Source organism: Wasmannia auropunctata, unplaced genomic scaffold (assembly GCF_000956235.1).
Source record: "Wasmannia auropunctata unplaced genomic scaffold, wasmannia.A_1.0 LD336106.1, whole genome shotgun sequence".
NCBI lineage: Eukaryota > Metazoa > Arthropoda > Insecta > Hymenoptera > Formicidae > Wasmannia > Wasmannia auropunctata.
The window spans coordinates 8282103-8296405 of NW_012026784.1; the positions used below are offsets into that span (position 1 = coordinate 8282103).

Here is a 14303-nt window from a genome sequence, read left to right on the forward strand (position 1 = left end):
CTTCACGTTCGTATGTTACATACATATGTATAATTGTCAAATGCTGTGTTTAATTATTCGCTGTGATAATTAGACACAGCATCTGACAATTATGTATGTAACACACAAAGGTGAAGAGCCATGTACTTATGTAATATTTTATAAAAGACCAATGAATTTAATTCTCTTTGTTTCAAATTAACATTTACACTTCTTTTTTCCTTCCATCGCTATTTTATTCCTTTTTCTTTTAATCATTGTAAAAAACATGTTTTGACATATCTGTTGATTACAAAAGATATTGTTAGCAGTATTATAATATTTTTTTATAATATTTCACTGATACCTAAAAGAAAAAAGTAAGATGAGAAATGAAAGTTATCGACTTAACATGCCTTTTTTTAGATAGGACATGAGATATATAAAAGTAATGAGATATTTAATATGATATTTGTATTTGTGCGTGCGTACGTGTATATGTTGTGTGTGTGTGTTATGTTTCAGGGATAGTGAACAAATGGCGCGCGCGAAGCGCGCGCTCTGTTTTGTTCTAGTAAATTAAAAAAAAAACAAATTGAATATTATCTTTGAGATCAGGCCTGAGAAAATATTTTACATCGGCTTATCGACATAATCAAAGTTTATCTAGATTATCTAGCTTAATACTGTTTGTTGAAAGCATCGTCTTTTGTAATTGTGCAACCACAATTTCTTGAATGCCACGAATGTAGCAAAATAGATCCCCTTGCAGCTCGACACATTTCACGGTCAAACTCTTGGAATATTATTCGAGGCTCAAACTTTGTTGAAGGCGGTCATCGGTTTCGGGATTCCGTACAACGTGATTGCGATCCTTCCGAGGTACTTTCCGAAATCCCGAGCTTAACTAGAGCCGACACGGCTATCTTCCTAAACTTCGGCATTGGTTTCTATCGGTGATTCCGCGAGTGACGGCATAACTTTGAGTTTACACGCTCGGAAACCGCAAAATCCTGGATGTCTTTTCCCATTAACGACGATTTCTTGTTGCGGAACAAACGCGGACTCATTTATCAAGCGATCTCATTGCCGCCTTTATAAAATTAGCTTAGCTTCTCACAGCTCGCTCATTGCAGAGCACATTCAAGCGTACTTAAGATTAGATTTAGACGCACTCGTGCCTGATCGTTCCTCTTAAACTGTTAAATTTTGTAACATCTGATTTATTGCGACAAAGTTTATAGCCAATCTTAAATAAGTTTGTGTTGCACGTACATAATGTGCAACACAATAGTATAATATTGTTTTATTTTAATTTAATATAATTCTTATTGATTTTTTAAATATATTTTAATATTTAAGTATTTTATTTTTTACATTATTTTCTTATTTTTTGGCATAACGTATATGTTATATATTAAATATTATAAAAACTTTATAAAACAAATAAATATAAAAATAAATATAAATGTGCATATGGTATAAAATATATTTTTATGTTTATTATTTTATAAAAATAATTTACATAGTAGCAAGGTTGAGAAGAAAAGTTAGAGAGAATGTTGATACATATATATGTATGTAGAGTTACAGAGTAAAACAAATAGACTACAAATTTATAGAAATAAAAGGTTTTTAATTTTTTATTTTTTACTTAAATATTGTAGTAGAATCCAAATCTGAATCAGCCCTTTAAATTACTCTATTTAAAATTTAAAAAAGCTTGGATTATTTAACCTCGGTTGAAGTTGAAATGAATTTTATAATATTTTTTAAATTTGGACAAGCTATAAAAACACGTGTGTAACGGCACGATCTGTTGAGAAACTATGCAATGATCAAATCGTATTCCATCAAACAGACGGTTAGTAATTGCAAAAGCAAAATTGCAAAAAAAAAGATATTTGCGCGCGTTTTACGCGCAAAAACATTTACAGTCGCGAGATAATAATTTGTTGAACTCGATATTTCGCTCGCAACGTCATCATAAAATGAGAATGGATGTGATGTAATGCAAATTTTCCGTTTATCGCTTCTGCACTCTGCGGATAACGCCAATTTTCATAAATCAAATCAAACGCGACGGATTTTTTTTCCCTTTTCCTTCCACGTCCATTTAATTCTCGAAACAGTCAGTAAAAAGCGGAAGAAAAACATTATTCCACGTTGTTTGCGTGAATGAGAGAATGCAAGAGCGAGCACATCGAAGCTCCGTCAATCGAATAACATTTCCGTTGACTTCTATACCGCGCTCCCTACGACAGATATACCGGAGGGAACGAGAAAACGAGCTCGTGATATAGTAACACGCATTCTTCGCTACCCCGTTGTTGTTTGGATTTATAACGCTTTTTTCTTGCGCGCGTTTCCATTTTATCGTATGTCATATTGTCGGCGAACCTGATAAATGAGCATTCGATACAGTTCGAGAGAGTCTTAATCCCGTGAAAAACCTTGTGCCAAAATATATTTATTTATCGGATACGTTTTTGTCCAATAATATTATTTGGCATTTTGTATTTAAAATAAAACACATTCGCAAGAAACTAACAGGAAACACGAAGAATGTAGAAAAGTCTGAGAAATGTAGCAAGTGATGTGATTAAGAAGAATAGACTTTATTATTATAATGAGGTATTGAATTGTATTGTTAGAACAAATTTTGTTTTATGCAAAAAGAACGAAAACATGCATGTTATAACCAGACGCAAGCATACGATACATCGCTATGATTACCAATTAATGTGGTATTACACGCGAAGATGGCTCTCCAACGGACGGCTGAAAATCTCAGTAATTGGTTCAGCCGCGGTCCTGACGCTCTAGATCCTCGCGAAATTATCGAGCCGATTAATTGATAGTAGCGTCGTAATTGCTTCCGGCCAATCTTGCTGTTGCTTGGCAAAGAAATACTAATTACTGCCGAACTGAATAGGAATTCCCGAATATTGTCGACTTATCGATAGGCACACAATCGAAGCGTGGACGTATTTAATTTGTTTGGAACTTTGTAACATATATTCGAAGATAAAGGCGTTTCTTGCTCAATATTGTTCTATTACATCAATTCAATAGGTATTGAATTCGCGTCTTCATCTGTTGCATCCGTTATTACATGTGTTCCGCAGAGCGGTTAAGGAATAAAGCTCGGTTCTTGAGAATGAAAACGGATAAGGAGAATTAAATAACGGAATTAAATACTGAGAACTTTAATATCTATATGCCTAAGGATTAAAGGATTTCAACCAATTACTAGCATTTAAGTACTTGATCGCTTAAAATTCTATAGAGCTTGGGACACGGTAGAACTTGAGGTATTTAATGGTAAAGAATTCGAGAGAATTCCGTAAGTAACTTTTACTTAACGTAATGTATTCGAGACTTGATTTGCGGTTACGGATTATCCGCCTGTGCGTCGAAGCAAAATCTTATCTTTTATCTTTCAGTATCTTCCTAAGTACCGGCGACTCTCAATGGACATCTTCTCAATGCTTCACAAAGTTCTCTCTCTTCGTGTCTATAAAATATCATTGTCTGTTTTACGCTAGTGAATCAAACTTCGTCTTCCTTCCATGGATATATTATATTATCGTGTTTATAATATACGAGAGAAATATATTTACAGTTTTTGATGTTAAATAATAATAATAATAATATATATGAGCACTAGTAAGAAAGCTGTTATTAAAGTGTCTTATCTTGTTGTGATGGAATGTGATATGTGTTTATCATAATGTTATGTGCATTAATTGAATTTTAAATGAACAAAACTTACAGTATATATTATCGCGGATGATATATAGCTCTATAACGTTATTGAATAAATCTACACTTACAAAGTAGTCCAGCGAACGCAAGTGTGCGCGAGGTGAAGTGTCTTGCAGCTTTCGAGTGTAATGTATAAATTTTCAACGACGACAATGACGAGAGTACGAAAAAAAAACATTATAATGACTGAAGTGTTACTAAAAGTGGAACTTAATGTGCGACAGAACACTTGTGATTAATGTGGACGGGAAACTTGTTATTCTGTGTTTATGACCGTGTACCTGATTCATCCTTAAAGTGAAGCAGTTAATATCCCAGCAAAAATTAAGACTAATCTTTTAAAACTCGAGATTAGGAAAATCGAAATTGTGACTCAAGAGAAAAGAAAAATGCGTGGCTTATATGTTCTCTTGATGGTGGGCGTATTAGCCGCCTCGTCCAGGGACGGATTAAAATCATCGATCGGCCAGACTGATCATCCAAAATTGATGAAAGGCAGTAGCAATACCTCGTTGCCCAAGCTCAGCATCGGCCTGATAGTGCCGCACACGAGTTTCGGCGTGCGAGAATACACAAGAGCCATCAACAAAGCCGTCGTCAATTTGCACAAAGGTCATAGCAGGACCAAAGAGTCGTCCAAGTTCTCTTTCCTGGACAAATACGAGTTCACCCCACTCCAGGTCAAATGCATTATGATGAAGCTCACGCCAAGTCCGACAGGTAAATATTTTCGCGGCTGATTGAGTTCTCGAGAAGAATGCCTTCTTTCTATTGGCGGATATAGGGATTAATATCAATATTTTATGATGTTCAAGTTTACAACTTGTTTCTGCGACAAATACGATAATATAAATACTGTTAATGAAAGAATTAACTCACAATCTAATTTTCTTTATTTGCAAAAATATAACATAAAATATAAAAATATTATATGATTTATATGTATGAATTTAAAATAATATATCTTCGTGTAATAATAGAATTTTAATTTTTAATGATACTTCGTTTAATATAACTTTACTTGATTTGTTTTAATATTACATCTTCTTAAAATTAATGACACGATAGATACGATAAGATAAATAGATAGATTCACGAATTTGGATAAATACTGGTGAAGCTGATGGAGTCTAGTTGGCACAGCTCCAACAGGTAAATAAGCTACCGTGAGAAATCGAGGAGAAACGATGTTTGCTCTGTGAATATATAACGGATGCCGGTGGTATAGCCGACTAACGTTGCAAGGTAATAAGGTGGACACAGGTGAACACCGGTGTAGTAATACTAAGCTCAGATTGTTAATATATTTTCTCATTAACATTGACAATATGATATGATAATAAAGTTAGACATAATAAGGCATTTATATTATGTACGTATATTTTTGACAAATAGTTTTCATCGATAGTTTTGCGAAATTTCATTAACAATAAAGCAATCTGCAAGAAGTAAAATTGTTACCAAAGGCTGCCGTGCGTTGTGATGTTTCCTCCTGTTTATTCGGTGATGTTTGAAGTCTACCCGCGTCGTGTGAACATCGCCAAGCAAACACAACTGTGCGCGGAACCTCGTAATTTCCCGTCTGACGACGCTGGCCAGGAAGACTTTACCATGGGAAATATTTCTCCGCGCGTTGTTCGGCCGTGGGAGTGATGTACGACCTGTCGGAATTAACATTGGCGCATTGCGTTTTCTTCGCATCCGAAAGATGTCCCCGGCTAGCCAATATTTCAGACTTAACTCACACGTTCGTGACGACAGCGTGGAGTCGATGTCGGTGTATTTACGCGTTAGCTGTCACTCCGGTATATGATTCTCGCGTCGGAAACTCTCCTCCGTCTAATATTTGGACAGCGCGCACCGGCTATTCCAATCTCAATGTTTGCAAACCACAACTGTGATACTGCTTTAAGGTAACGACTACTTTGAGCTTTAAAGACCACCTTCTTCCGGGTGACATGTAGGAAGAAAAGCAGTAAAGAAATGATCGCATTATTAACGTTTGAATAGTCATAGAGTGTAACTTCCTCGAGAGAGATGTTCTTTGAGATCACGAAAATTATGCAGAATATATTGTTACACGTGATTAGATTGTTTTTATTCTTAATTCCTTAAAATATAATTATTACTCGATAAAATGTAAAACAGTGTCAGTGAAATCAAATTTGCTATCGCAGCCGCGGAAAGATAAATCAACTTACCTGATTTCATTGAATAAAATCAATGATGTATAAACGATTAAATAATTTTAAATCTGATTAGTTTGAGAATTAATATTTTAAATATTTAAACACAAAGTTTTAGCACAGGCAATCGATTAAATGGTTATTGATTAAACTCGTTTTATGCTAGACGTCAACTGTCCTTAGTTTCACGTTTACGGGAACGCCGCTTGTATTCTGCGCGAGCTTTTAGACTAATTGTGAGATATTTACTCGGGACATTCGGTGTGCATTCAATTAAACTTATCTCGTCAATTTATACTTTACGGTAAGCAAATTTGGAAACCACATTGCACTTTTACTACGCGGATTATTTCGTCACGACGTAACACTCAAATCTTTCCTAAACGAATTTCAATTAAGAAGAAAACTTTGAAATTTACGACTGAAAGTAAAACTGCCGCGTATTAAAGTTGCACGAAAAATGTTCTGTTAAACGTGCAGAAATAATGAAACAGTAATGCATGCAGTCTTCCATAATGCATACATTTACATTCTATATTAATATTACACGTACAATATTTCTCTTAATCTAATTAAACGGTTAACAAGTTAACAAGTTTAGCTTATTACGTAACAGTTACTTTGCATATTTTTTTTTATTATATCATTATATCGTTACGAGAATCCACGTTTATTATTAATGTTTTTATAATATTTTTTATATTTCCAAATATATGTGCTTTGATAAAAATTATCTAATTAAATTCTAGTAAGCATACTTTAGAACGATTATATGATGTCGACGGCGCCAACTGGTAAATTATTTTAACACTGTAGATGTTTCCCAGTATCCTTGGAAGGGGAGAAATCGCGCTAAATTTTTTCCATGATTACTTCAGACACAAATCCCCCCGTAAATTAGAAAGAATTACCATCGTGATAATATATCCCGTCTGTCGCGAAAGATTAAACATAGCTAACTGTAACTAATACAAGATTACATAATTAAACGTAATCCATTGTTTCTCAGTATTTTCAGTAGAATAAAGTCGTATATGGTCAGACATGATCAGTCTCACGTCTCCACAAATATAATATTAATATACAGAAGAAATCAAAATTTTTCTTACTTGATTAAACTTGCATTTACTTGAGATAGTTTTCATAAACGTTGGCTGTGAAACCATAGAAGCCTATTCCCACACGCTCTCATAATTGCCTGATTAATTAATATGCGGTTAAGCTGACTATCGATATACGAGCGCCGAGCCGCAGCGGCCAAGGCAACATTCCCAAGCCAGTATCTCCGATTACGGTAACGTAATCATTACCAATATTGTAATTACCGGCGAAATATCTTTGGGGCCAATAATGCGGAATCCTCAATTTGTCAGGATTGTCGTTATTGGCATCGTAATTGTTGGTCGCAAAACAAACGCAACCGATTTCTGACACGCCAATTATAGATGTGTTAATATTAATGGCTCGCGATTGGCAGAATCGCGTTAAGTTGTTCGCAAATATCACGAACAGAATAATAACGTCACAAATACAGTTATGCGGAGGTGACTAATCTTGATGAATTACGCGTTCAATTACGTTAACCAGATTTACGTCGGTATCAAAGCGGATTAATCGATTACATTAAATCGCGAGGTATATTCTGATAATATATGCCAGCGAATTATACAGAAATAGATATATAATTTGATAACGTGAAGAAATAAAATGTGCGCGACTATTACTGACTTTGAATGAAATCGGATATTAATTCGGCACCTGTCGGATGGGACGGGACGAGCAGCCGCCCATATATGCTAATTCTATGCATCCAATTTTAAATGCCATTTGCTGTTATAAGCGAGAATCCGACATTCCATTAGGAATTATTAATTTTCGTGGAACACGCAAAGTCGTAAATAATCCATTCATCGATTTAGACCAAACCCCCAACGAGCCGTAAATAATCTGCTCGTTAATAACACTTGACGAGAGTTTAAAACAAGCGGCACCAATTCGTCGAGTTCGTCGCCCACTCTGGACATTTATCGCTCTCAAGTTACGGCTATAATTCATAGATTTCGAAACAAATGCAATAAGGCAAAATATCTTTTTTACAATTGCATATATACATTGCATATATACATCGGTAAATCGTATGAACAGAATCTCTCAACAATAGTGAATGTTTTATTGTGATGTAATATGTAAATACATTGAGATTAATCTTTTCAGGGATTAATCTTTTGAAATTTTTAATAATATTTTTTTCTAATTGTAACACTTAAAAAGCATTGCGTGGATTGTTTTTGTGTACTAAGGTTCATCTTAGCGGAACATGTACGTCCAATCTCAATAAATTACGAACGCATGGTCGATGAGGCTTTGGACTATAGTACATCCCAGAATCAAGGTAGTTTCTGATCAAAGGAATTTACGTTAATCGACTTGCTGTTGCTTACAGACACAGATTTAGTTACTACACATTCGTGGTACTGCGTTTTAATTAATTTGAGACAGACCGTAGCGTACATACAGAGAAAAGTGAAGCTTATTAATTTAAATATGACTATTTCCAAGATGTATGGCTTTTAGAGATTGTTAAAATACATCTCTGAATAATGTATGGTTGTTTCTTTTAATGAGAATAATATATTTTATGTTTTTTTCCGTCACAAAACTCACAGATAAGATATAAATCACATACGTTAATCATGTAATTCATATATTATTTATAATAATAGCTACTTCCATTTTTATTGTAATTTTATTTCAGTAAAGGCACAGAATGCTACATAAATATTATTTTATTGTATGATAACTACGATTGCGGATTTGTTGGTAATAATACGTGACTGTTGCTGCGTTAAAATAACATTGCTCAGTAATGTTAATGTAGTCATATTACAAATCAAATTAATTAACGTATTTTCATGGAGTTGATATCAAAGACATGAGATTGCTATTCACATATTTCAATTGTTCTCAATGACTAGATTGATTTTCGATTGGTATTTTTAATCGAATTTTGCGCGAAAATTCCAAAAGAGATAGATAAAAGAACGCAGCCAACTATGTAGCAGATTAAATTATTTCAATCAATGATAGCTGCAATTTCATAATTGCAATAATTTAATGAATTATTTGCACATGACCTGACAATTATACTAAATGAAAATGAAGATAAAAGCGTAGAAATACATTTTATAATTACATCACTTTCATAGACATAATTATTTATAGATATAAAACAAGTCGAAATTCTTTTGTCGAAATATTTATAATATTTAAAATCATTCGTGTGTTTAAATCATAGCTCTTGCACATGATGTATTAAAATTAAAGTTGAAAATGGTCGTTGAAGAGATCATATTGCATGTTGAACAAAAGCAATCGATCTCCTCTAGTACTTGACTGAGCAGCAAAGCACTTGTATTTCATGAAACAAATGTTATATTTTCCCATATTTTCCGAATCAAAAAGAATATTTTCTACAAATTAAATTAACAATTTAATTTGTAGAAAATATTCTTCAAGCATCAAGATTGGGGGGGACTTAAATTACACATGTGATTATCATGATAGTGAAACAATTTTAAGCTGCTGACAATAAATAAGTTTGTCTTTAATATGCGTGTGTGTATGTGTGTAAAAATTGTTGAGTAAAAAATTCAAATCAATAGGTCAGTACCACTAGTCAAGTTTCACAAACAATTTGAGGAAGAAGTGTTCAATATTAATCAAATAAAATTGCGTAAATCCATATTTTGTATTTACACTATTTACGAATAAATAAAATGCAATTTCGTACATATTAAACTACACGTACTAAAAGTCGCAAAATCGAATCAATACGAATTTTATTAGCAATCTTAATTTTAATGACAGATTTCTCATTGTGATCTATTTATTCTTAAATAAAAATCAAAGTAGCTTTACTTTTCGCGCTGAAACGCAAATGAAAATTAAAGATCCTTTGAGGATTTAGGATTTTCAGAGAAGGTACAATCTAAAGCATTCGTTTAAATCCAAATCCTCTTTTTAGAATCTCAATTCTGTGTTATGACCCTTGATCCTTTTTGCTTAAATTGGATCGGATAAAGCTAAATAGAAGGAATATCGCACAAAATAAAAATCGGTTAAACTAAAACTTTCAATTCGTATTACGAAACAATAGGTCAGAACGAAAACGAGGTCAGTCGGTCAAGCGTTTTGCTGCGTAAAATAGGTCGGACTACATTCGTAGTCGCCGTCGTTTCGTTGTCGTTTTGCGTTTCGCTATTCGAAAAATGGGCGTGCGTGTGATAAAGGCGCAGGAGATAAATTTTAGCGGGAAAGAATAACGCGGCGCAACTGGAATGGTCGTCGCAAAAAGTCGAGCGGTACGCGTATCGCTTTATTCCCACGGCTGAACGATATAGTGCATACGAGTATAGCATGGGGATGCACTTAATGGCTCTGACAAATCGAAAATTCACTTAATTTAACTAAATTATCGTAATTTGCAAAATACGACTCCAATCGTTCATCGCCAATACTTATTTGATTAGCTAATCCGATTATTCTGCAAAATTTAAAGAGTAAGGGCAATTTGGGAAAAAGAATATATTGAACATATGTAAACGATTTTTATTTCCGTTAATACACAACAATAAAAAATATTATTTAACATTAAATATTATAACTTTCAACTGATTGAGAATTATTAGTGCATATTATATTAAACGATATTATTTACATGCTACGTTATATTAATAAAATTAAATGTTTTTAAAAATCTGTTTTAAAGTAAAAAAATTGAAATATTTATTTATTAGGATTATTACTTATCATGAAATAATTTGTGTTTCAGCTATCTTAGACTCACTTTGCAAGGAGTTTCTTTCGGTGAACGTATCGGCCATCTTATATCTTATGAACTACGAGCAATACGGACGTAGTACGGCCAGCGCTCAATACTTTCTTCAATTGGCTGGTTACTTAGGAATCCCTGTGATTGCATGGAATGCTGATAATTCCGGTCTAGAGAGAGTAAGTTGATGTAACTAAAATGAGAAAAAAAGTAAAAGAATTTACGAGTTAATGTTCTTGCCGAGCGCGCAAACAATATTTGCTTGCGGGTGAATTTTTCATTACGCCAAAGAATCTTCTCCGAGTTATATTGAAATATAACGAGATGAACGGTACAATTTTGCAATAAAGCAAGTTTATATTATTCACCACTTCTTTCTCTGCACATAGACTCGGTAAATTTTTTTTTTTTTTTTGTAAGACGAAACTTAAAGTTAAAGTTGAACGGAAAACGTACAGTCTGTGTACTTCGTCAACATTCACGAAACGGGAATAACGGAAATTCCGTTGGTCTGCAGCGGGCGTCACAGAGCAGCCTGCAGCTGCAACTGGCACCGTCGCTGGAACATCAGACCGCGGCGATGCTGAGTATCCTGGAGAGGTACAAGTGGCATCAGTTTAGCGTAGTCACCTCGCAAATAGCTGGTCACGACGACTTCATACAGGCGGTCAGAGAGAGAATCTCCGACATGCAGGACACATTCAAGTTCACCATACTGAGCGCCATTCTGGTTACCGAACCGCACGATCTACTGGAGCTAGTTAACAGCGAGTCACGAGTGATGCTATTGTACTCGACTAGAGAGGAGGCCACTCATATCCTGACTGCTGCAAGGGATTACAAAATTACCGGCGAGAATTACGTGTGGGTCGTCACGCAGAGCGTTATTGAAAATCTACAAAATCCCAGTCAGTTTCCGGTCGGAATGTTAGGTGAGTAGTAAACTTATCCGTTTCCACGTATTTGTGGTCATTGAACCTGCAAATTTACATAAGTTTAAAATACCATTCGGAGGTTGGTGTTCACGAATCTCTAAATGGTGCGTGAACTGTCCATATACCTATTTTACAACGTTCACGTAAATAGAGCACACAATTCTGTTATATTTTAATCAAGTTTACGATTCTTCATATGGTTTTAGACTAAAATTTGCTGCGACATTTTCATATCTGAGAAATTAAGCATGCGTATTAAAAGCCTTCTTTCACGCCCTTACAAAAGAAGATTAATATTCAGAAAATTTAAGAATTACGCGGCGTACATTTATGTTGTATCAAATATGAATTTAAAATAAACTATTCTCTATAATTGAAGTAGTATATGTGCAGTATATTTGTAGTATATGTGTAGTATAATAAAACAAAAACAATTCTGGTTAATCATTGACGTAGAATTGATTTGAAATAAATGTATATAAATTCTTTCGAATATGCCAGGCGTCGCGGTAAAGCGGAGTGTATTTACGTCGGTTACACACACGTTAACATTCAGAATACGCCTTTTATCGGTAAGAATGTATGGCTTTCGGGTGGGTAGGCGGGAGAGTTATTCACACCGTGACCAGAATCGCGGAAACAGAAAATTGATTCCTTCCCAAGGAATTTCTCAAGAATATCCTTGAGGGAAAAATAAATTCGTCGAATTCCTGCCGGTGAGCCACGTGGAATAACATAACTCGGATTGAATCTCTCGCGTCTGCATTTCTGCGCGAGCTAAAACTAGCGCGGTAAACTCGCTCTACGTACAACGCAAACACCTCGCACTCTTAAACACGATTGCTATGAATCGAGCAAAGTAAACGTTGCTTATGTTTAATATTCTCTCTCTCTCTCTCTCTCTCTCTCCCTCTTTCTTCCGGTGTTGCAAGAGTACATAGCCAACCGTTCATGCAAATTCAGGTTTATTTTTTAATACGAAAAGAAGTGAGAATTTGACATACTTATTTCATCAAAAAGATGTTGCGTGCTGCTTGCAGTACAAAATTTGTGACAGTCGGTCTTGTGAAATTCGAAATTTTTCTGTACCTCGCTAAATTTTTAGAAAGAATCTCTCTCGTCCTAAAACATATTCACGCCATGCAGAAAAATTTTGTTGACTTGATTTTCACGGGTCAACTTCTGGTCGAATAAAAAGAACAAGGCAACTCGACGGCTTTTGCATGAATCGCCAACGTTTCTCGGCCTTGTGATACATCGATTTATCTTCACTTTTCTCTCTCTTTCCTGCAGCTCACTCTGCTTTTGATATTTATGGAAATGTAGTTGACGCAGTGTGTCGCATAAAAATCTGACGGAAATGAAATCTTGCAAAGTGCAAATCCTTCATGAAATTTCACGAAAAAAAAAGGATATATTCTTCATACGTATAAGAAGGAGACAATTGGCAAATGTTCTTAAATATAAGCGAAATAAAATCGACAGCAAAAGATACGAGAAAATTTATCGCAAATTTGAACCAAACGAATATTTGATATTCAAAATTTTAAAATTTCATTTAATATTAAAAGTAGCTTTTAATATAAACAGGATTTATTCAAAGTAAACGAATATATAAAATCCCAGAATAAAATGAAGTTTAGTTACTTCAAGAATCGAATTTCTGTAAATTGCAGGCTTATACGAGATTACGAAGTATTAAAGAGTTCAAGCAATAAGCTCTATATTGAGAATTAAAATCCGTGTCTCATAAATTATTTTCATGCTCGTTCGGTTGTTCGTCCCTTTTAATCCGATTATCATCGGCAGAGGAAAACGAAAAAAAAAAAAAATTGAAAATCTTCTTTGTACTGGTATGATTGAATTGGTCATCGTGCAAACCGAAATAAATCTCGCTGGTAATAAAATCGCTTTAACGAATCCGCCCGATATCTTTTTGCTGCTGCAGGTGTGCATTTCGATACGAGCAGTGAGAGCTTGGTAAGCGAAATCACGACGGCAATCAAGGTCTACGCTTACGGTGTGGAGGACTTTGTCAATGATCCGAAAAATGCAAATCGCAGTCTGAACACTCAGCTAAGCTGCGAAGGCATCGGTGAATCACGGTGGAGCACGGGGGATCTATTTTTCAAGTAATTTCATATTATTTGTTAAAATGTGGAAAGACTTGCGTGAATGTATCATTCACGCAGAATTTTCTGAATAGCGAGGCTGAAACTTTTTCTCCAAGTATTATATTGTAGAAAATGATATCACAAAGTGATAATATATTAGAAAATTTTTATTAACTTTGTAATAAATTAACAGAATTTTGTAAACTGCCCGAGAGTTATATCCTCAGAAATAATACCGTATTACATTTATTTTACATGATATCATTAAATGAAAATGTTTATTTTATTAAACGATTTGAATTGAAACGAGGTAATACATTATTTAGCAAATTTAATATTTCATATTAAATCTTATTACATATCGAGACGAGCATATCATATTTAATATTTTAATGTTACTTTTATATATACGTATTAATAATAAATTTTAAAATTAAAAAATTATGATACATTATCAATTATATACGTAATGCTATATATTTACGCATAGTATCTTCATTATAATTTTTAT

The 14303-nt window shown here is 34.2% G+C and overlaps 1 protein-coding gene across 1 annotated transcript in view; it reads left to right on the top strand.

Annotated features, from left to right (window-relative positions):
• The window catches only part of LOC105455872 (glutamate receptor ionotropic, NMDA 2B-like), a 61504-nt gene that overhangs the window by 10842 nt on the left and 36359 nt on the right, over positions 1–14303 (top strand). Inside the window, 4 exon segments of the mRNA XM_011699551.1 lie at positions 3405–4446; positions 10744–10922; positions 11261–11675; positions 13627–13811. Of these exon segments, the coding sequence (XP_011697853.1) occupies positions 4116–4446; positions 10744–10922; positions 11261–11675; positions 13627–13811 (1110 nt within the window). The 5' untranslated portion in view covers positions 3405–4115.